We start from the raw sequence: 25,419 nt of genomic DNA on the forward strand, positions 1-25,419 counted from the left end.
ATTGTTCACAAAGGCAAGGCTTGGTTACCAAGGAAGACTTCAAATTTACTCTATACCATGAGGCCTGATAAATCTCATCTAATGACTACATTATTGTACAAAGCCCAGTTTCAAATATCTTTTTTGTCAGTGAAGCCATTATCAACGATAACACCGGAGAATGTGAATCAGAATCAGGTTCGGATTCTCTATACAGCTGCTCATTTGCACATTTTCTTTGGCAGCCGGAGCTTCTCCAAGTGAGATAAGCTCTCACAACTGGAAATACTCCAGAGTGGCACCAGGGTAGAGTGCACAGGATGTACTGCACTGTGCAGAGAGGAACTCTATGGAAATGGGTTTTGTTCATTTAGGGTTTATGCAGTATTGGAGACAGCAGTTTTATGACCCTCTTTTTCAACATGATCTCATGGCAATGCATTTAAGAAGCAACTCTCTGCACGTTTTTGCGAATCATTTATATGCATTTTCAACTTTTTGTTTGTCATTTCACATTGTAAACACACAAAAATAATTAGGGTTCAGATAAAAATTGAAGCTTCTATCTTTTACTAATTCGTCCGATGTAGTTATGCAAAAAAAGAGGCTCCTGATGCTGTGGTTCTGAAACTATAACCTTCGGTTCAATAGAAAATCCCTACTCCTCACACAAACTAATTAATCTCTTCAAACCCAGGTCCCCGGTACTGGGAGCGAGAGGGGAATATTTTGATACCAAGATGGTTTACACAGAGTTTGTAATTACAGAGAAATACTCAATTAATGTTGGGCATGTTATTTTCAAGCAGGAATTCCAGAAAAACTCCTGGGGCTGAACAGGTTAATTCTATAATTATGTTATGCCCTCATGTGATGACATGTTGATGCTACACAGTTAAGGCTAAATGTTACACAGTCAGAGAATAGGTTTTTTTATATTGCTAATTTTGCCTTCTACAGTGAAACATCAAAAATTGTCCCAACACACAGTTTCTCTAATGCCTCAATGTTGTAATTATGTGACTGACAAGGCTCTGCTCTCTATTTTTGAGCAGGAACCCCAGAAAGACCCCTGAGGTTTAACTGGGGTTAAACAGGTTAGGAGGAGGAGAGAGCTGCTGTCCACATTTCCTGTGTCTCTGTTCTTGTCTTTTAAATATCTAAGATATATGAGAGAATTGCTTTAAATCAGGGGATCTTTTTCAGGTCGCCTGTGACGGATGGAGACTGAACACATCCAGACCAGAGTTTGTCTTTCTTATCTGACAGGATGAGAGACAGGAAGTCTGACATGCAACTCAATACTTACACAAGCAGCAAGAGGAAACGTCAAATAGGTTACAAGTTTAGTTTTCTGTGCGTGCTTTACTTGTTGGTGAGCAGCTTACGGTTAATCTGCACAGGGAAAGGGTGTTGTCAGGGTGTTGTACCATCTGTGCAATGTCAAGACAGCATGGAGTGATATCATTGTTGGATTTAGTCTTAACAAATTATTCTAATTAATGTTAACAGGCAACAGAGACACAGCTCAAGTCTCAACCTTTCTTTATGTTCCCGTTGCTTGTACGAGAAGTAAATTACATTACATTAGTGTAGCCTTACATTGTTTAGATTTCATCCATCCAGAGATGATTAAGACAAACAACCCCACACACGCTCACATTCACTCCTAAGGACAATTTTGGAGACACCAATTAACCTAACATGCATGTTTTTGGACAGTGGGAGGAAGCCGGAGTATCCGGAGAGAACCCACACACATACACGGGGAAACTATACTCTAAAACTCTATACAGAAAGGAACCTGGAACCCTCTTGTTGTGAGGTGACGGTGCTAACCACCACACTACCGTGCAGCCCCTGTTTAGATGTCATAAAATACATTTTTCTAACAATCTATTTAATGTTCGGTAAACTTTTCTGAAAACTAACGACCTGTTGTCTGTACTTGTCACTATTAGATGTTTCTTTTATTTAGATCATTTTGGTCATTCATATGACTTCTAAATGCACTGTTTTTAAAGATTTTCTCATTCATGATTGTTTTTCATGTAAGTCCTCCTCACTCCTCATTCATGTATTTGTTAGGAACCTATGGTTCCATTAAATCAAAATTCACATTTCTGGTCTGTGCTCCTTTTAGAAGTAAGAAATACTGCAAGATGCTTCAAATCCCTTCTTTTAACATTATACAATATTTACATTGAGTATTATTAAAAACGACACTTGAGTATATTTTCCTCCAAATACTGTGCCCTCTGGAACAGAGTATTTTTTTTTTACACATTGATTCTTTTACTTCATGAAGAAAAATCGGAGTTCTCCCTCCACCACTGCTGAGAGAGGACATTTTTCCCAGCTGGTTTTGCACTGTGTCCAATCAAATTGCTGCATGAGAGGAATAATTCCTCAATGGTGTTGAAGGCTGCAGAGTGAGGTGAAAAGAAAAGTGATATCATGTATGAGCTGTGAACGGCTCTTTGACTGAAAGAGGTCTGTGAAAAACCACACTGCCTCAGAAAATATGCAGATTTTTTTCACTGATGTTGTCAAGAAATTCCCAGTTGTCCCAAATGAGGATGTTTTCTTTTTAAATTCAGCATAGTGTGTCTATTTTCTACCTAATTTATAACAATTGTGTAATAAGATTGACCTTATTTTTCACAGCAGCTGATATAAATGTAGTTCTGTCTTTTGCTGAAAGCTGAAATTTAAGAATTGTAGTCACATTGTGCCAAATCAATCAGACCACACTCACAATGTAAATCCTGAACATTTTATTCTCATGTTGAAATGGGATCATCCCTCTAATGTCAAAGTCCAGAACATAAATGCAAAAAGGTTTTATGACACAAATGTCCATAGTCTTAAAACTGAACAACTCTCAAGCCTTTCCTGGAAAAGACAATGTCTGAAGGTCTGCTCATTGGCAGAGGATTGTGCTGCCACCAATGTCAATGTTTGGTTTTGTTCAAGTCCACATTCTAGACCAAACTTTTTCAGACCAGGTCTCTGTGCAGCAGCTCTATAAGCTTGTACACTGTCTTTTTAAATCATACTTTCTAAACTCTTAACCCCCTGTATACTTCCTCTGTCACAAGAAGCTCACTTCTGATTTAGGTGAACTCCTATCTTCATTCTGTTAGGCAACCATTTAGGAGAATTCCACATTGTATCTTCCTTTAATACTTTCTACTGCAACCAAAAGAAACATATCTGCAAAACACTTTTTCAAAAGGGTATAATGTCCGGTTTATAGTGATATTGTCAGAGTTACTTATTATTGGAATTAAACTCAAAGATCAACTACATTAAATTGACATTATGTAACAAGACTGTTGTATTCTAAGTTCCACCATTTCCTGAAAGCAGATTATTTCTCTTGGCAGCCACATAAAACACAACACTGCAGGATCTACACAATAAGAAATGTGAATGCATCCTGTTCGTCCTCACCACTCCTGCCAGGAACACACAATTAGTTCCCTGATAACCATGAGAAAACTTTGACTTATCTTTCATCTGTTTTATTAAGCAAATCACACAGTTTGATGTCTTCGCATCACCTTCATTTCTTTTCCAGAATGAGCTCTGCAGCCACTTCTCTTGTGTGACTTTAAAGAGAGTGATTAGATGCAAAAGAGTTTAAGAGTATACTTTTTATTAATTTGCAGCAACAACAGAATCAGAGGTTAGTAACAGAAATGTTTGTTAGTGACAGTTTTGTATAAAGCTAGAGGTTTTCAAAGTCTAAGACAGTAGGCCTCACCCAAGATAAAGTCTGGCAATATGACACCATGCTCCCTCTATCTTTGTGTTTAGTTTTATTACATTTCTGGGTGCCAATAGAATCATGATTATCTTTTTAAATCTTATATGCACATAACAATTGGGTGAAAATAACCACATAAAGCTGTTTGACTTAATCAGACTGCTCAAAATTCTCAACTGGCCTGAACTATGGTAGCATTAGTTTTCTGACTCCAAATTATGCATCTGAGCTCTTCAAACACCACACAAACATTTGCATGATTCTTTTCTTTAACTTTAACTTTATTCACTGAGCCTTGCCTGTAATGGTTTTGAGCCCCGGTGGGAAGGCCTGCCTTACACTTTAAAACCCCCTGTATTAAGGCATTTACACTGCACTTAAAGAGACATTCTACTTAATAAAGGCTTATCACATTCCAGCATTACTTTAGTTTGCGATATTAAGCACCTACAGCTAATCCGTGTTCAAGAATACTTTTGGCATCTAAGCATTAAATGTTCCACTAACAATTTAAAGCAAAAAAACCCCACAATTAGCGACATGGACATTATGAAAATAAGAATGCTAACTTGATTATTTGCACCATTTAAAGGGTAAGGGTTCAAAAGCAAAAAACAAATCAGTTCTTTGAAACACAGACATAGTAAGAACACATCATGTGACATCATACAACAGATTTTGGTTGATGTATAACAAAAATAACAAAACACATACATAGCTGGTTAAATGCTGAAAGTAAAAATGACAAAACTGAGATGGCTTTATCCTCTAAATCACAAACACACAGATTGTACCAAAAACAGCCAGCAGGAGCAGCAGAGGCAGTAAACATCTTAGCTGAACACAGCCCGGCCACTGCAGGAGCTCCACAATACAGAACAACAGAATGAGTATAAAAGAGGGACATCAGAAGCTGCAAGACATTCTTACAAGAGAGAAAAAAGACCAATAAATGTTGTACTGCATGTACTATAGTTTCCTACAAGCAGACGGAGACGGCTTAATGGAGCTCATATAAGGCAAAAAACACATCACAATTAGAGCTTAGCAATAACTAATGCTTACATGTATCCCAATGTTATAATGGTGTTTCTTTTTGAAATACACAGATGTGAAAGATTTTGAAAAGGAACATCTATGGAGCATCAGGGAGGCCATCCAACAAATGAGAAAAAATGACGGTACCTTATCCTTGACTGTTGGACCGGAAAGTGAACCTTAACATAGACATAGTTTACAAATGGCTGAGAGTAGCTGAAGGCACCAAAGCACACAATAAATGCACTCATGATAACTCTTGAGCTCATTATAACTCTTAGGACTTATTTCTTCCTATATATCTGTAAGTACAATCAGGAAAAACATGAAAACTCTGAGTAATATTTGTCACCATGTTGTGAGAGGTTTTTTAATGGCCTTGAACAGTTGGCCAACTGTGTCACAGAGCTACAAAATATGACAAATATCAAATAAATGACCTGCAGTCAGAAAGTCCTGGTTTATTTCTAACAAACCCTCAAATCCCCACAGCATTTTCTATCCACATGAAATAAACACACCACAGAAAAAGAAACACAGGCAGAAGCCAGGAGAACCAGATTCAGTTAATCATCTGTTTTCCCCTCAATCCTCTGACTACCTCTAACATTTTAATATCTTACATGTTAGTCACATTTAATCTATTTGCTTCAGTCTGATCGTAAAGTTGCAGACTAGTTTCAGAGGTCAGGAGGACTACAGTTGTAAAAATAGCACCCCATTGTTGTTGAATCCCCAATGTTTCAGATATGTGAGGTTTCTACGTAACATTAAGGACGTTAAGGTGGCACATACTGGCACGTGTTTTCAGTAAACCATTATGACAGAAAAATAACTTTTTTTAAGTAGCCCAGAGTGTTCACAGAAAGGCAAAAACAGACTCTATGACAGCTTTACCTATAAGAGGATAGAATCCTAATTTTGGGTATCAACAACTCAGCAGAGAAATACAGAAAATCTTCACTGATATGATAGAATCATTGATATGATAGATATGACAGCATCCTAACAGAGGATAGAGAATGAGGGTCAGAATGGAACAAAAGTAGTTTAGAAATAAGCTGAATTCATCCTGTCAAAGGAGGTCACAGCAAACAATCTATGCTTCTCTGCACAGTTACGTGATGTATCGTAAGGTTTGCAAATATATGGACAGTGACAGATCTTTGTTATTTAAGCTTAAATGGAAAAATGTTCGTATTTGCAAACTGACTCTTATTTATGCCCGTATTAATTAAAGAACTGTATTTTGTCGATGAAATAACAAAAATTGTGTCAGTGTTCAAATATTTGTGGACAGGGCTGTACATGTTTGTTTTGAGCTCCATGTGGTGGCTCTGGAAATACAATGATTACATTAACTAGGTAGTCTGATGTAGAAAAAGTAAGTTAATGATGAAAAATAGAATAAAACAGCAGTTTGGTTTCAGATGTGATTTTACATGATGACGCAACAACAGCAGGTAGCTGGATAGTCGCTGGCACTGACTTTGTGCTCATTTCCATAAACAAAGTAGACGTGCATGTTGGCTTTCCACTTGTAGTTTACCTTAGTGATGGGAATCAGCTCGACAGTCTGCCTCTGAGACACAGATACAGAATAAATGTTAATGGGGTAGGGTCAACTTTTCTGGAAGTGCATGATTGTGCATTTACAAAGCTATAGCCATCAGGACATGTTAGCTTAGCATAGAAACTGTAAGCAGGAGGAAAGTTAATAAATGCAACTATCAACCTCTCTGAAACTCAGCAACAACTATCTGTATCATTCAACTAAGGAATGTCCAACTTTTATCTCTTATTCTACAGCTGTAGTTATCTTGCTGTTCCCCTTTTTCAGGGCTTGTTTTCAGGCTCTTTGACTTTTTGGTCCAAGTTTTATCTTCAGTGCACAAACCTTAAATGTCTCTTATGTATCCAGGGGAATTGAACCTTTCATCTCTTCTTCTTTCCTTGCAAATACATCCCTATACATACACTGAACCATCAGCTGGTCTTATTTTTTTTTCTAAGTTACAAATAAAACTTCCTTCTTCTACTTAATATGTCACTTAATATGCTTTCATTGACACTTCAACTACTGATAGAGCACGAACTACAACTTTTTCTACGACCCATATAAAAACTGATTGAATCACTACACTTTGAGAATGTATATTCATTTTGTAAAAAAATAAACAATAACAAAAAGCCAATTTTATTTAACAGCTGAACATTGTTTCTTTATAAAAGTAAAAAAAAAAAAAATTTTGATTTGGATATTTTGGAAAAATATGGAATCACTAAATAAATTACATTTTTAAAACAATTACTTGCACATCTTAATATGTAAATGAGATTTAATGAGCTAAATCATTTCTTGCCCTGACAGGAAACATGACCTCACCTGGGAAGCTGTCAGCAGATTCCATCATTTTTACCAGAGTTTGCCATTCTTCAAAAGGTAGTTCAAGTGTTTTGTTGTTGATTTCTTATCATGAAGGTGCTCATTTACCTTTATTCAATTGTATGAACTTAGTTTTACTTAATCTATTCTAAGTGATACTTCAAGTACTAAAAGAGCAACAACTCCTCTGTTTTATTGTTTTATTCACAACATTTCAGCTTTTATTGCCTCTCTTTCATTTGAGACAACTTGTATCGGTTTTCTAATTCTAAAAGGCACGTAACTTGCTTTTAGAGCACAGGCTTTAACTTAAATATGAACTTTCATCCTCTCTCATCCTTCAGTTAACAACACCTCAGCTCCTTTCAGTGTGAATTTTAATTTCAAGCCATTCAACTTTACATGACACCTCAATAACTTTAAAGATCTAGAGAGTAAAACTGAAATATAATTTGTGACTATGTCTTCATCGGTGTAGAATTGTTTGGTGTTTGTTATGTTTTTCAGTATCTTAGAAACAAAAGTTCACTTCACCACACTCATCACCACATGTATGTGGGAACTGACTCCTAAGCTAACCTTCAGACACTTAACAACAGGGTATTACTTTTGTTAGTGCTAAATACTGTATGTTATTGTGTTAATTTCAAACCTACTTTCTTATCTGTCAAAGAAAGATCTTTAAATTAGATTCTCAATGACACTTCACCTCCTTTTAGAGCATACAGTTCTAATAAAATGAAATTAATCTCCCTCCTTCACCTTTGACTGACAGTAATATAATTGATCAAAACAATTATTACTCTATGTGTTTGTCAAAAATAGTGATATTTGTATTGCCTTTCAGTCTAAAAAGATACCAAAATATGAATTCTGGTCCATATTGTCCAGCATTAACTGATCATTTCAGATGAAGTTTTGCTGCTTTTACTTTCATTTCCTACCTGCTGCAGGATCCTGGAGTTTTGAGCATGTTTGGATTGATGCTCTTTGACCAGACGCTCGGAGACCTGCGCGATGACTGGGTTTGGGAACCCGAGCAGCGGGTAGACCTGGGAGGAGACAGGCATAAACTCTAACACAAAGCTCCTTCATCTGACAACATGCAGCTTGCGTGTGTTTGTACCAGGTACTGGTTGTTCTTGAACAGCTCCTTGCCACTAACTGAGTGCAAATCATCAACAGTCAGACCAGAGTTCTGCTCCACCAAGTGGTCTTCCACATGGTTAGTCCTAAGTAGAGTTTTACACACAAAAATTAAAAAATACAGTGCACCACATACACAAAGCAGAATCTTCAACACTATACAACCCACAACCTACACAAAGATTAATAAAAAGTTTTAGAAACACAAACTCAATGCAGTGAACATTAAACGGTCTTGACAGCAAAGTATAATCTACACAGAGTAGCAATAAATACTATTCTGTATATTTCTCAGCACAGTTACTTAATAATACTGACCGGACAAGGCATTTTTAAAAAGCCCATTAATCAATAAAGGAAAAAGTCTATTTTAGTCCTTCAGCTATAAAACACTTAAGGATTAATATAGCATCCTAAAGAAATAATTTCCCAGATCCTGTGAAACTCCTTTAAAAACCATTGGACCAAGTTCCAGGAGGGAACCAATAACTCAATCTCATGAGCTGCCTAAAGATTCCTTTGCATCCTCAACAACAGCTAGGAGCTCAATAAAGCTCCACGGAACCTCAGCATCCATTGTTGTATTTTCAAGAATCCCTGGAATATCAAGGCTACCAAGATTATATATTGATATATATAAATCAATTTACCATTTCCACAATGATATTTGGAATCTTAAAAATAGTTCAAGAAACTTTTCAAGGACTCCGTGTAAATCCAAATTACCCATCAAAGCATTTACCCCACTAATAAACCTAACCAAGAATCAAATGGACTTTTATTAAAGGCCCTCTGAAACATCTCTTTTACTCCTAGAACTTCCTCCAGGACAATTTAACCACAAAAGACAGCCAGCAATATCTTGCAAAACCTGGATCTGAAAGACCGAGCAAATTTCCTGCTGCCCCTCAATGTCCCATTGAGAGTCACTAAATCTTTTGTAGTAACTCTATAGATGTCCTTAAGAAACTCTCAAGCAAACCCTTAAAGCTCTTTAAGTTCCATAAAAACCTCCTCAAAGGCCACTGTGATATCCTGACCATCTGACCAAATTTCCTCAACCTTGCAAGAGCCTTTAAAACCTCCTTAAGGATCATCTGAATCTCTCCAGTAACCACTGAGCAGCTTTCAAAAACTCAATGGATAAAAAAACCCTAGAACTCCTTGTAACCCCTTGAAGCTCAGTATAATTTCCCATAGAACCTTTTCAAGGATGACTATACTGTAGCACAAGTTCTTTTAAAGACTCAAGCCCAGACTCTACTAGAGCTTTGAAATGTACTCAAGAATCATTCAAATCTTCCCAAAGACTCCACAGAACACTTTAAGGATCAACTGCGCTGTTGTGCTATCAGTACTCACCATTCCACTTTGAGTTGGATGTAGGTCAGCAATTGTCGTTTCCCATCACAGGTATCGCACTTCTTTGTTCCACGAGCATCGCAGTCTCTACACCTAAACACACAAGTACACACACTTCTCTGATGGAGCATTCAGGAACAATGTGATTGTGTGACCATCACATCATTTAAGACTAAACAGCTGAGAAGGCCAAATTCAGTAATATTTTTTTACTTGATTACCTCACAGCATGTAGTAGTCAGTAACCTTTACTAAAACTGAGTATACAGACATGATTTACATATTCATATTCCTCTAACTTCTATTATGTCATTGTCCCCTATTATGTCCCCTAATGCTTATGTCCCTTGACACCAGGACTCCTTGACCCCCATACAGTACCTGTCTTTTCCTGAAGCATTACAGCGAGAGCAATTTTCATTATTTTGCGCCCCTGTGCCGTTACACACAAAGCATGGTTTCTACAGACAGAAAGAAAACAAATACTTCATTGTACTGCAAATGAGTTCTGACTGATTTTAGCTGTTTAATAATCTACTACAGTTTCTAATCCTATACATTCAGAAAACTTTCCCAAATTATATTCATTATGTAGTTTACTATCACTGATTTATTAGTTGGATGATGGACAGTTTTCTTACATATCCATTTCCTTGGCACTCTTCGCACGGCATCGTCCCTTGACCATGACAGCTGTGGCAGTCCTATACATGCATACATGTACACACGCACACACACACACACACACACACAAAAGTTAAAAATAACATCACTGACTATAAGAGGCACATATAATTGTCATCATGACTGACAACTGTGTGCTAAAATCAAACATAGCTCATATTTACATTTAACTTCTGGTCTGAACTGTGGCTCATAGCAGGTAACCATGACAACAAAACTGATGCTATATACTGTATCAGCAGCTAACTGACGCAGGGCATCACAAAAATCTCAGAAAATAGAATTCAACAGATACAAGTAATCTCCCCGGGGACCTCAAGAAGGCTATTCATGGTCCCCTGAAACATTTCAAAAGGTTCTGAAGGTCTGTTGAAACCACTTCAAGAACCTATTTTACATTTAAATATCCCCTGGATCCTCCCTTAGATTATTGGATTAACAAGGTCAGGTCCCTATCTAGATCAATGGAAAGAAAACAATAACTGCAATTTTAATGGTCACCAACTGATAAAAGCTGCATGTATAGTATTATCAATCCAGTCTGATTAAATAAATTTAAAATTAACCTTTAAGCTGCTGAGTAACCACCTTGACACAAAGCTTTAATGTCATATGGTCTGTTACAACTGATGAAAGATGGATAATATTTCTAACCATCATACATTGCTTCAAATCCATACGCTTCACATCTAGACAATGCTGAGCAGCACCACATCAAGTGCACCAAATGTGGATCTGGAAACCAAAAAGCAGTTATTCTGTTAAGAAATCACCTTGAGGGAGGAGGTGTAGGGCACACGGATCTCTGTCTTGTGATTGGTGAAAAGGTTTGGCGGCGTGGCCTGGACGTCCCAGGGTTGGGGGGCTGTTTGGGTGTAGAAGTCAGGTTGCTCCCCTGTCGTGCACAGAAAATATCACAGCAAGCTAATATCATGACCATTTATAGGGACGCACTGATTGTGAAATTCAAGGGTGATGCCTTTTTTAATGAGCACAAATTCTCTCAAACATTCCAATGCAAATATAATTTGTGTAAAAAATTGTTTAAAATAACTTTTTAGCCTGTTAAACCAACTTAGTTTGCCAACTCAATGACTTTGTTTACATGCATCAACAAAACTTTTTGTGCTCAACAATTTGAAATGGGAACCTGAAAGAATCTTAATCTTTAACCATGTGATGCACCAGTAATTGTAATCAAAAAGTCCAATAAACAGAGTGGCCAGCCTTATCATATCTAAATCCATCCTAACCACTATAACCAGCTGGCACCTCACTAAACTCACAGGACTGAAACACAACAATAATTTCAGAGGCTCCGAATAAAGGCTGGGTTGATCAGCCTTCAGTTGCGGGATTACCTTCATGAGGTTTGTGGGCCCACTCAGTCGATCTGGACTCAGTAAACGTCTCCAGACGATACTACAGAGAAGAAAACACAAGATGACCAGAAATTCTACAAGTGCTGTTAACAATTAAGTTAATGGAGACACAGGAAAACACATATTTTATCTTCCAAAAGTCTGTTAAAACATGAAGATGCTTTTTCAGCCGTGACATTTACACCACTACTTTTACTGACATGTTAATGTCACCTGAGTGTGTCTGAGCTCACAAGCCAGTCATGAGAGTAAAGTGTATTCTTCTGTGTGGACACATATCTCCCTTTACATGCTAATCAAGGGTGGACAGGAGAGTCAATAAGAGGGACTTTGTAGTAATGCTGCTGATGGTTTGAGCAGTTTGTAATTACAGAAAAATACTCATTCATTTTTCAACATGTTATTTTCGAGCAGGAATCCCAGAAAAACTCCTGGGGCTTAACAGGTTAATTCTATAACAGAAACGTTAACCTTCATTACTCCTGTATTGTTGTATGTATATTGTATCCCGGTTAACATGGTTAACTAGGTTGTAACAGGATATTGTTGCAAAATAAACCTTGCTGTCATGTCCTTACGTGAAGACCTTTTTTGAGCTGCTTCCAGAGTCCTGAGGATGAGTGTGGTGAAGAAAAGGCAGTCTGACAGGACTGCACAGTTTATGTTGCTTGACCTTTTTGCTCTGGGTGGCAACTAAGCAGTTTTAGTCCTGGGAACTGTTGATGCTACAGGTAAGGCTAAGAATAAGTTTTTGTTTATTGCTAATTTTGCCTTCTACAGTGAGACAACACACAGTTTCTCTAATGCCTCAATGTTGTAATTATGTGATTGACATGGCTCTGCTCTCTATTACCCTGCTCCATTATTACTAACATTTAATCATCATTGGGGCAGGTGACCTCTGTTGGATTAAAATGCAAACTACTTCAAAAAGGTCTGATAGGTATAACTTTGAATTCCAGCTTGTTATTTGAATTTGTGTAATGTTTTCCAGTGCTTGAAAAGTGGGGTACTGATTAACACCTAGTGTGACCAGCTGTCCGGCTTAGTGTTGGAATGCACTGCATTTTTATCTCTTGCCCATATCCCATAAATTGAGATGATGTAATGCAATCTGATCGGCTCCATTTTTCAAACGTTAACAATGCAGGAAAGATGCTTTTGTTAGATCTGGCTTATACCAAATGCCTGAGAAGAAATCAGGAAAGGTTCACATTATGTGGGCCATTTTTATTTGTCAATCAAACTGCACATATGTGGGTGAAGAGCTGGATAACCTGTCACCGTCTTTGCTGACTGGCTATGCCCAATGGGAAAAATTTGACTTAAGCTATGCAGATTTTGCCGGAATATCATTAAAACCAGCAAAAGGAATAGTTAATGCAGCTGCAATCAAGACTGGTTAGGAAAAAGTGACACAGGAAAGTTGCATTCAAATATAACATTTTTTTCTGAAAAAATCTGAAAAGTGAAGTCTATTGAGTTAGCTTTTTTTTTTTTTTTTTGGTTGGTAGCTGGTTACCATGGTAACACCAGGCAGACATGATGGTGAGTTAGTCCTCAGCTCCTCAGATGGAATCTTGAGCATTGTTAAATGACAGAAACAGCTGCAAACACCAACAGGTAACAGTTTAACACAGAGCGTGAACACCAAATCACCCTGAAAGTGTTGCACGGCTCCATGTTTGTGATGACGCCATCCGTTGCCGGATCCGAACGGTAGCAGCAATGAGACGATGCAAAGTTTATGAACGCCTCTCGAGCCACATCCTCCGACAGTAAGGGGATGCTAGAAAACGCACAAACACAAATCATGTTAAACCAGAATATTCCTCAGCCTCAGAGCAACATGCCGACTGTGACTGTTACACAGGTGATGGTACCTCCAGTCATCAGGTGCAGGGCCTGGTTGGGGAGGGGCTATAGGCTCTGCAGGCATGGGAGGTGGGAGGTAACCTCCTGCAGGAACGATGAGGTAGAAAAGGTTTTTAAGTATGCAACAGCATTTATGTTCTGTAAGGACTTGAGCTGAACTTTTCTTACCTCCTCCTGCCGCAATGCCCTCATAGCCGGGTACGTTGCCGAACATGTTCGCTGGGGGGGCAGAGGGAGGGGGATACACAGCTGGAATAAACAACAAACAGTTAGCCTGGCTCTGTTCAGAGTTTAAAAAAAGGTCTAAAGATTTGTATGTTTGCTTGATCTGTTGAATATATCTAATGTATCAAAGTAAAGAAGAAGTACGACTATAATCTAAGTTTGTCACATCACAGACAAATATGCTGTCAACCAATCGGACAAACATGAATGAATAAAACAATCATCAAGTTAAAAAAAATAGGTCTCAAAATTACAGTAAAGTGAGTGAGTTAGTGGTGCTATGTCTGCAAACACCCTGACTGACAGATCTGAGATCAGCTCGATTGAAACACAGCACAAACAGAACAAATTTCATTTTAACTGAAACAAACTGCTTAGATGTGAAATCACAGACGGACACTGCTGATATCAAACATTTTGGTCACCTTCCAGCTGTAGACTTAATTACCAACATCGCAAAACTATGAAATTAATGCTCATGGTACGCTGGTACCTGGTACATTGTAGCTGCAAATTAGCCAACATACATCAGTGCAGTAAGAGTACACCAGCAGGGGAGAAGGGGAATCAGCCCAGTGGCTGACGCAGTGTAATGCAGCAGTGCAAACAGTTTACAGTAAATCGAGCACAGCCTTAGGCCAGCTCACATACTGGGACATCAGCTGATCTCAGAACCAGTCCACATCAGCGGATTGATCTAAATTCAAATAGTAAAACTCATACATTGAACTAGTCTCTTGTCTGCATAACTTGGCCACTTCCTTCTCAAGCTGCTCTTCAACTTTTGTAATTTCTATTGAAGTGGTGAAGTTTAACAACAACAGAAAAGTTGTCAAAATGATCTTTTACTAAAGTGGATTTCCTGTCTTTGAGGATTAATTCACATATTGTTTAGTATCTTATGGGACAACAGACTTTAACTTCATCTTAACAGAAAACTGCTGCAGTTGAACCAGAATGAATTTGATTCCTCGTAGTTCCTAACTATGGCGCCCCTCTCACATATCCTGCAGCTGTTCCAGTAAATCCTCTTTGAAATGGTGGTGGGTTAACATGACACCAGGAATTCCTAAGAGAGAGGGCAAGAATTTCTCAATGTGTATTTTCCATCACAGTGATTTGGTGATTCATCTGCAAGAAACTTTTCCAGTTTAAGTTTATTTGATAACACTTTTTTTTCTGTAACTCACAGACTTCTTTACAAATTAACAAAGAGAAGCAGTGACAGACACTCACAGTTTCACCGTGAACCAACCAGCAAAGACAATCTCTTTAAACCAACCTTATGGAGCTTTTATCTGTGTCTTTATTATCACCTCTGTCCTCTGGATCACCTGTTAGGTTAAATTCAGGTGTATTTCAAACCAACTAAGGGTCTTTTAATCAAATAAAAACATCACACCAATCGATTTTTAATAATCTATTAATCATTAAATCATAAATATACATTAGACAAAGAGTCAGTCAGAAAAACACAATATGCTAGTAATAGTAATAGTGTGTCTATGATATACTATTTATTGTTTAAATGTGTTTTTGAGGTGATTTTTAACAGAAATCTAAAGTAGATCTAATAATAAAATATGAATCTTCTCTGTTTTTCATGAAGCATCAACATTTTTTTAAAGCCTAGCTTTCTGGTTAGGGTTTGTCATTTTAGGCTTGTGAATAAGTTTGTTTTAAGCCTCCATAAAAGAATTTCTGGCAAGTTACAACCTGCAGGATATGCCATTTAACAGGCAGCTTCTGTGGAAAGACATAAAGAAGCCTACATAATGGCAAACTTGCATTCTTAGATCACTTAGATCCCTGGATTCTCTACCAGTAGCAGAGACATCTCAGTGTCTGCTGAAAGCACCGCTAAAGCGAACATGTTGCACATCTGCAGTCTTTAAGTAAAGCTGGATCAAATCCATTACGCATGACATCTGTAGTAATGGATCCCCAATAAATTCTACGTAAATACTGATGGTGAGGATAATCATATCCCCAAAGACACATTTCTATACAATGATGTACTTTCAAAATGTCAACACCACCCAAACCACTCCACTAATGACGCCCTGGACTCCGCTCTATGGTACCGACACACAATCTGATACATTTATCTCACAGAAAGAATGTAAAAGGTAAAGAAAGTTGAACTGTCAGCTATCAGGCACCATCATACTGAGTACAGAGACTCCCAAAATTGCTGCTGACGCCACTCACCCATTCATTTTGACACAGTAGTAGAGAGCCTCATCAGTAACAGCAACAAAACACCACGGGGAGAAGAGGTGGAACAACTGGTGAGAAACAACTACAAAGTGAAAAAAAAAGGCTAATCTTTATCTACAGAGAGAAGCTCTGTTGCTCTGAGGGAGAGAGTCAGAAGCATTACGTTTCTCAGAGTGATCATCTGGTCCATCAACACCAACTCTGCTGTGAAGAAAGCGTAACAATGTCTTCACTTCCTTCAGACACTTCCACAACCCACCCACACCAACTTCTGCAGAAGAAACCATGGAGAGCTTCCTCTCCAGCGTCACTTTACGGTTTGGGAACTATACAAAACTGAAGCACAAGACTTCACCACCTAGTGAGGATGGCTATGAGGGGTCAGGCACGCTATGTTTGCTGAGATTATGAAGAACAATTCTCACCCATCAGACTGGGTTTTTTTTTTTTTTTTTTTAAATCAGGACCCGCACCACATGGTTTGCTACTACTTTTTGTTCTGTCATGATCCATAGCTATTTGTGTTTTGATTTTCTTGTACTTGGTTTCTGGTCTTCTCATGGTTTGACTATTCCTTGGTTCATCATTTCATGCCATTTTGTCTTCCTAGTTGGCATTTTGTTTAAGCTTATAGTTTGTTTGTGTTTTGGAGTTAATGTTTTTTATCAGGATTTCCTTTCTTTGTATTAGTCTAGTCTTTAGTTGTTTTTTTATGGTTCCACTCATGGTTTGTCTTTGCTACTTTGGGTCAGTTAGTCTTGCCTCAGTTATGTTAGTTTCTTGTTCCACTTTTCCATGCATAGTTTTCCTCAGTTCCCTCCTGTTGGGTCATTAGCTCCACTGTCCTCAGCCTTAAATACTTCATCATCAGTTCCCTCTCTGGTTTGTTATAGTCACTGTCTGATCCTCACTGTTACTACCTCATGGTCTTGTCAGTCATTCTAGTTAATGTTTATGCTGTTTATGCTGTTTATGGCGTTCCTGGCTAAGCCGTGTTTTTGGTTATAGTTTTGATAAATTAAGTCAAGTTCCTTCAACCACCTGTATGCATCAGAGTCTGCATTTGCACCTCAGGGGACCCTTCTCTGAAACTCCTGAAGTTTACGGATGACACCACTGTCATTGGTCTGATCCAGAACGATAACAAGTCCGCGTACAGACAGGTGGTGGACTAGCTGGTCCACTGGTGCAGTCAGAACCACCTGGAGTTGAAGTCGCTCAAGACTGTGGAGATGATGGTGGGCTTTCAGAGAAAAACGCCCACCCTCCTCTCTCTCACCATCCTCAAAAATACAGTGCCTACTGTGGATCACTTCAGATGCCTAGGAATCCTAGGCTAGGATCCACCCTTTCACGGGGTTCGAAGTAGTCGTCACATATAGACTTTGTCTGTCCTGTGCACATCAATCACTGTCTGGTTCGGCTCAGCCACGAAGCAGGACAAGGCTATACTACAATGGACAATCAGGTTTGCAGTGAGGATAATCGGTACTGATCTTCCCTCCATTCAAGACCTGGACAGGTCCAGGATCAGAAAAAGGGCAGCAAACATCTCTGCAGACCACCCACATCCCGGACATAAACTCTTTAAACTGCTGCCCTCAGGCAGGCGCTACAGAGTGCTGTTTGCAAAAACCAGCCACCATGTTTCTTCCCCCTGGCTGTCATTCACTAATAAAACAAGAGCTTGTTGTTTTCTGTAACGTATTTGACTTACTTTTATCTTCTTCACATATTTATGTTTTTCCTTGTGTCTATATTCCCTATCCAAAGCGTTTTGGGGGTTTTGCATGCAGAGAGCAAAGGGAACCGGAGCCAAATTCCGTGTTTGTGTGCACAAACTTGGCCAAATAAAGATGATTCTGATTCTGATTAGGGTCCTCTTTTCACATCTCTTAATTCACGTCAGCTTCAAGCTGTAGGAGAACTGAGTACTTTCATATCAGCCCACTCCCCAAACCAACAACAATACAAACAGAAAATGGACATCGAAACAGTCTGAGCACTAACTCGAATGAGCTAAAGAACTACATACAGCGCTGGTTCTGTATTCTGCTTTCAACCCCATCACATCTACCTGCATAGTTCTGCTGCTGCTTTATGTATGTTGCACCTTTTTTTGGCTGCCCTCTCCGGAGCCAAAACCTGTGGTAAAGTGCCCTCTCGGGAGAAAACGCGTGTGAACGACGGATTCTTTTAAGCGGGTATAGAAAATGGATGGATGGAAATATGTACGCTTTTTTATGCACGGTTATTACTAGAAATTAAATTGATTTTTTCAATTTGATATGCATGTAGAAGAAACATCCGGCATAACCACCGTGGTTGTAAATTCTGGCCATAAATGAATCCGAGAGGAATACAAAAAGCATCTCAAAGCATTTTTTACAGCCTACGTGTGTGTGTGTTCAAATAACTGAGTGTGTGTAAATGCAAAGAAAAAAAAACACAAAAACAACTTTAAAAGCTCATGTTTCTACAATGTTCGCAAAAGCCTGCAGATTTGGATTAAGAATCTTGAAGAACATTGATTTTTAATCCGTTTTTACAGGCAGCCCCTGAGGCGTGTCGACTGTCTGTGTCCAGTTAGGTTCCACTTATTGTCTGGAGACTTGTGTTAGAAATGTGTCCCCTCGTGTGCCAGTTGTTACCTGGGTTGCTCATCCTGCTGCACGTCAAACACGGTGAATCAGTCCCACTAAAGAAGAACCAACACGAGTTTACCGTTATGTGTGTTTTTGTTTTAACACGTTCAATGAAGTCAACGTCGATATATGTAAGATCTATTTCCGGGAAAACCTTTAAAATAAACGAAACGTCTTTGAAATGGGTGTACAGGTCGCTGCAAAGGTCAAGGTCGAGCTGATAGTTGAATAAAGTCTGATCATCTGACTTGATAACAAAAACCTATTAAACTAAAAGAGACTTTACATGATGTGCAGTACATGAATTGAATGTTACATATCACAAACGAGCAAAATAATTCTAACGTATATTTTGGTCTTAGAGTTTTCATGTGTCGCTTTCATTTTTTTCCTTAAAAAAGTCCAAACCTACCTCCAGGCAGGTTTTTAGCATTCCTGTTTTAGTTCACATTTATTGGTAAGCTAAATTATGACTCTGGGTTATATGTCTAAAGCAGTGTTTCTCAATTCCGGTCCTCATGACCCACTGCCCTGCATGTTTTCGAAGTTTCCCTCCTCCACCACACCTGATTCAAATGATCAGCTCGTCATCAAGCTCTGCAGGGGCCTGAGAAGGAGCCATTCATTTGAATCAGGTGTGGTGGAGGAGGGAAACATTGAAAACATGCAGGGCAGTGGGTCATGAGGACCGGAATTGAGAAACACTGGTCTAAAGTAACTGAGCAAGTAACCATGTGATTCAGAGTTGTTTAAAAATTAAAGCCTAATATGTACAACTCTACAACTCTATGTGATGATTATCAATATAAATTTAGCTATGTCCATCATTATCTATTGAACACTTGCCTGTTCCCACATTAAACTATGAGACACTAAAGCAGATAAACGAAGAAAGTCTCATAGTAGAGTCATCTTAGCAGATTGTGCAGGTAAATCTTAGGGTATAGCTTTGTATTTATATTTATTTTTCATTGTAGGAGCAATTGAATATTAAATGAAGTAAAGTTACTGGATGTCAGAACGAGGCAGGCTTTTATTCTGAAGGGAAGCACTAAAAGACTCCGGTAACTTAATCTCAGGAATGTCGACCATGCCTCATCTGGAAAGGTTTATTGAGTAGTGGATACCCTCCTGTAACAAACAACGAAAAGAAAAAACAAAGCAAAAACCAATAAAATAAATAAACTTAACTCTTGATCAAATAACATACTGAACCTCCCTGTGTTTTAACTAAACACACACACATATATATATATATATAAAAGGGTTAGGTTAGGTTAGGGTAGGGGGGGGGGGGGGGGGTCTGTGGTTTGCAGCGTCTTACAAATCTTGGTCTCGTGGTGACTTCAACAAGACCAGAGCTGTTCTCCCGCCTCCAGGTAAATGTTTTCCAGGTCAACCACAAGAAACTGACGATTGCGCTTTCATGTCAGACCAGCTCAGTCATGTACCTTCCGTTTGTTCCCCAAGGAATGCGGGAGGTATAGGTCATATCTTAAGCTTTTATTTGCAGGTCAAGAGAAGTAAATGTGATCTAGAATAAAGGTCGAAGCTTTCACACTTTAAACAAAAATACAGCACAGAATGTGTCCACTGTTTTGTGGAAAAAAAAAAAGTCAAATCACTTGTACATATTACGGAGCCTTTCGGTAACAAATGTTCACACATGTTAACATCAGCAACTTGCATTCTTCAGATCAATACCTGCTCTTGTTATGTGAGTGAGATATTTGTAATATTGACAGCGTCACAGTGTCTAAAGCTTTCTGTGAAGGTGGTGGGGCTTCAATTTTCGTGTTATGGCTGATGTTGTGGCTGTTAACGAAACCCCAGAACAAGTGAAAATGGGTTTTAAATAGGGTTCGAGACTAAATTTTAGTGAATGTCCAGTCACCTCAAAAACGGCTGCCACAATTTGCTATAAACTTGAGCAGTAGTAGCAGCAATTTCTCTTTTGATTTGGGATTAGCAGCAGGACTTGATATCCCCCCAAAAGAAATCCTCAACTAAACTGTAGATTTCTAACACTGTTAAATTAAGAAAACGTACAAGCCCTGACCTTCATCTCCAAATGTGCGCTGCGTCAACGTGTGTTTTCACCCATGTGAGACGCTTCTCTTCATCCTCTGCTCTGTGCTTGGCTCATTAAAAGGATGTTACCATACAGAGTAAAATCTGATAAAACTTTGGATGCAATGATGATTGCAAGAACATTTTTGTTTCCATTTTTTTCTATGTGTACATGACCGTTTTTTAAAATGTTTTTTGAGTCATCATTCTTTATGCTGGTTATTTTCTTTTGTCAAGCTATTTCTTTTAATCTTTCATTGTTTCCTTTTCTATTCATCTTCTGGGTATGAAAAGCATTGAATTAGATCAGTAACTGTAAAAGTCCTACATTAAGGTGAACCTAATCTCTTATGCTACCAAAAAGCAGAAACTAGTTTTTTTTTTTAAGAAATAGCCTGTCATATTCACAGCCTATAGCTGCCGCAAGATGGTAACAATGACAAAGCCAGGTATCTCTTTCTATACACAAAAATGTGAAGGTTTGCTTGTATGACACACATAGAAGCTGTATATTTTTAAGACTTTAATTAAAATAATAAGTCTTTTTCCTCTCATTTAAAAGAAATGAGAGAAGTATTGTGTATAAATATGTCCTATGTATGTTGTGCTCACACAGAAAATGTCTCCTTAAGTTGAATCTCGTAGAGAAAAGACAAAGTTTACAGCTTTTTCTTTAAAGAGAGCATGTTATGGAGGAACTGGGTAGACAGCATTCGTCCAGCAGGGGGAGCCATAGACCAGTGCGTCACACAGTTAAACTGGTGAGTTTACATTGTTGTTCATGTGGGTGGTGTCCGACTGTGAATAAAGAAGCAGATTTACTGATGCCTGAACAATGAACCAGAGACAGAGACAGGCAGAGAAAAGACTGCACAGTTTAAATAAACACAGCAGCGTGTTTGATTTTCCGTGTTCTCTGCTCTGTGCCCGTAAATCAAACGCATCTCAAACGGGCTGAAATGTTTGAAATGTTGTTAAGAATAATGTTCAGGTCAGTGATGGTGTGTTCGGGCACAGAACGACTTACAGAGGCTTTCTCTCAGCCTGAAGCTTCTTGGTTTGTTTACAATTCAGCAATTATCCATATACAGTATTTTCAGCGTTTACTATTTTTTGCACAATCACTGTATGTTTTTATATGTAGGTAAAAAAGTTCTTACAAGAGCTGAAATCTCTAGCCTTGAGCAAGAATCAATTTCACCCAATCCCTTTTAATTTAAAGGGTGTTAAATACTGACATTGTTTTGTTTTTTTTCACAGCCAGTTGCATCACTGGGATGCACATACACTGTTATTTGATATAAGTGCTGTGATGCCCCAGCCAAAGTGGTATTTTGTGCTGAAATCAAGAATTATAATATGAACCCATGAACAAAAATCTTCATTAGGAGGCTGAAGGGGCAGCAGTGGAACAAATCTATGGACTTCATTTTGGTCGCTCCAGGTTTGACACCCATGTGACACCCTTGTTTTTCACCTAAGTTGTTTTTAGCTCAGCCCTGAAACTTACCAACATTTTCCTAAGGGGCTGCATGTGAGAACACGTAACCGCATTCTTAAACCATGCAGAAATGATAATTTGTTCTGGACTTTTTGCTCAAATGATCCAGACTGCTACATGGAAATAACTCTGAAAAAAAGAGAAGAGTTTCTGATAACCTGTATGTTGCTTTGAACTGTCCAGGGTGTACCCTGCTCCCGCCCAATAACACATGGGATAAACTCCAGCCTCCCTGCAACCCTGAGTTGGATTAGGCGGATATAGAAAATGAATGGATGTTGCTTTTTTCTCACTTATTTATAGGAAAAGGTATAAGACAGGACCTGTCCAGGGTGTACCTCGCCTTTCGCCCAATGACTGCTGGGATAGGCTCCAGCCCACCCGCTACCCGACTGACGGATTGTATAGGAAATGGATGGATGGTATAAGACAGAAAAATATGTTCACATTTTACATTCTGAGGAAAACACGATTAACACACAGTGTCTACTACCTTATGTAACTGTTTTGTTTTTTCACTGTGTCTACGATGCATGACCTACAGTAGCAAGACATAGGATGCATATACCTATTGTAAGGTTTTTCTCTTTGGACATTTCTTTTTGCTTGTTTGCTTTTTCAGTCACGTGCAGCAGTTGTTTTAATAAACCAACACAAACAGCCATTTTTTAAAGGGTAGAACAGGTGACTGCAGGTAACTTGTTTTCTCCTCATGTTTTACCTTTGACCATTACTACTTATAGGATTTCAGTCAGACTAATATGTTGACATGCATTTTAAAAGTACAGTTTTGGTTGGACTAACACAATAATGAGTTATTTTGAGTGCCATGTAAAAATGCTTGCTGGTTCACTCAGTCTCTGTGCTTTTTTGGATAAACAAAAGCTATCTGATTTAGAAAAGAAAATACATAGATAAATGGGTAAGATAAGGAAATAGAAATATTTGCTGGTTTCGCATTAAAATAACACATCTCACATAACCTGAATCACAAACCATCACTGTGACCTAGTGACAGACACACTGGGCACCTTTGGCTGAGGAATGTGCGTATGACATATAATCTTGGTTTCTAAAGATTTAAAATGGGAACTTATTTTCCTGGTGTTGAGCTGGATTTAACATGAGAAGAAGACAAGTTAGCCTGTTAGCTCTGCTCTAGCTCATGTTCATACTGGATAAAATGAATGAATGAATAAAATAATGACATTTTGGTTCTGCCTCTTCATTCTAATAATTCATATGCAACACTTTACTAAACTGACTATATTTGACTAAAACTGACTAAAACTAAACTTACTAAACTGATAAATACATATAAAGAAATACCCGATGACCTGACTGATGCTCCACCTGAAGGATTCCAAACAGGGATGTACAGGGAAAAATGGTATTTTGTACTGTTTTATTTTAACTGGCTTAGGTGAGTTAATCACACATCTGGTTCAGTTGAAGGGATTTGATCATGATTTACCGACTAGAATTTCACATCATAAAAACTCATGGTTGGTCTGCCTTGCTTTCACAGAAATGACACAATTTTGATTGGCTGGAGGCTAAAAGGTTATAAATCTGGTATTATGGAGCCTTTTGGAATAATTAGTAGTTATTACTAAACATATATGACATTATTCACCATAGTATGTTGGACACTATACTGTTGGCAACGTTTGAACTTATTAAAACTTTTTTTAGTATATATAATTTTCAGGTTTTCTCATGTGCTTTTTTCAAAATCCCTCACTAAAATGACAACTACAAATTTCACACCAGACAATGATAGCTTGAACTGAACCAAACAATTCAGGTCGATTAATGGATGTTGTCAACAGTAAAATCTGATGCAAAGATGATAACTCATGCTAGCTTCAAATGAAGCCTACAAAAACATTTTTTTCTCTTAGATACTTATAGGAGTCCCTTATTAAGTGAAAACCAGGGTTTATATGATTTTCATTAGCATAGTTTAACAAAATAGTTCACTTTTTTTATTTAGAACAGTTATTTAGCCAGTTTTGAAGCCATCATGGCTACAAATCCCCTGCTTAAAATAATCACTACTTAAGTTGGAATGAGCTAAACTACATTTTAGAGGAATAGCCCAAAGTCCTGCCCCCCAAAGGTGATTGTAAACTTATTGTACTTATTGTAACACTTATTGTAAAATTTAGTTTGATCAAGTTTTACACCTCAGATTCAAAGAAGAATCACAGAGGAGTGATTTTTCTAATGTTGCTATTCTTAACAAATTCAGGAGGGAGCTGAACTCACAGCTCTAAGTCTCTGGTCCTCCTCCACTGAGAGGATGTTTATACATCACTCTGTGTGTGTGTGCGTGTGTGTGTGTCATCCGGGTTGAGCAGAGTCAGGCATTCTTTCCATTACCCTCATCAAATCAATGTTCAACACTCCTCCTCCATCTACTGTCTCTGCAAAAGCACAGTGCGTGTCTGTGTGTGTTTGTGTGAATGTGCCTGTACATGTGTGTCACCAAAATGTCTGATCAATAAACAGATAGGATATTTGATCTGTTAAAAAGTGGGGCAACCAGGCGGTCTGATGTGGGCTCACAATAAATCCTGTTGATTTGAATCAGTTATTTTAAAGCAGCTCAGCTTCATTGCACTGCTTTCAAAGAATCTGCGACCAGTTCTTCCTCTTGACTTTTCCTCGAGTGTCGCCAGCAGGCTGACATCAGCCGCTTTGAGTGAAATGTCAACAACTACTAAGCCATGACATGTAACATTCACGTTGCCCACAGAATGAGTAAAAACTGGTGATGCTTTGGCATTGTAACGCCATCTTGTTTGAAATATAACTTGTGTTTAGTGCGGAGTAGAAGATGTTAGCATACAATCCCATTAAACAATGATAGTGAACATTACCTGCTAAAGAATTAGCATGTATCCAGTAACATGACCATTCTGGCTGCGTAGACTTCAAGCCACTAACACTAACAGTTCCATTTGTTACAGATGCTATGATCATAGTTTGTCTGCAGCCTGAGGGTCCAAACTCACGGCAGGGAAGCCCCATCAGAAGACACTGTCCCAAACACTCTGCCTGTTTTCTGTCAACTACACACAAGTGTCAGCATGGGACTGTGTTGTCATTACAACCGCTCAGTAAACAAC

At 38.4% G+C, this 25,419-nt stretch overlaps 1 protein-coding gene across 1 annotated transcript; it reads right to left on the reverse strand.

The window, feature by feature from the left end:
- Positions 1 to 5,229: 5,229 nt before the first annotated feature.
- On the reverse strand, positions 5,230 to 18,817 carry LOC140303020 (protein SSUH2 homolog). The gene is made up of 12 exons (XM_072381593.1): positions 18,721 to 18,817; positions 13,793 to 13,873; positions 13,633 to 13,708; positions 13,409 to 13,538; positions 11,729 to 11,789; positions 11,141 to 11,262; positions 10,325 to 10,387; positions 10,065 to 10,144; positions 9,684 to 9,776; positions 8,302 to 8,407; positions 8,120 to 8,227; positions 5,230 to 6,371 (listed from the first exon to the last, which is right to left on the reverse strand). The coding sequence occupies exons 1-12, from the start codon at positions 18,731 to 18,733 to the stop codon at positions 6,228 to 6,230; spliced, it is 1,077 nt and encodes a 358-aa protein (XP_072237694.1). The 5' UTR covers positions 18,734 to 18,817; the 3' UTR covers positions 5,230 to 6,227.
- Between the last annotated feature and the right edge of the window lie 6,602 nt (positions 18,818 to 25,419).

This window comes from Leuresthes tenuis, unplaced genomic scaffold (assembly GCF_036924035.1).
Source record: "Leuresthes tenuis unplaced genomic scaffold, fLeuTen1.0.hap1 SCAF_3, whole genome shotgun sequence".
NCBI lineage: Eukaryota > Metazoa > Chordata > Actinopteri > Atheriniformes > Atherinopsidae > Leuresthes > Leuresthes tenuis.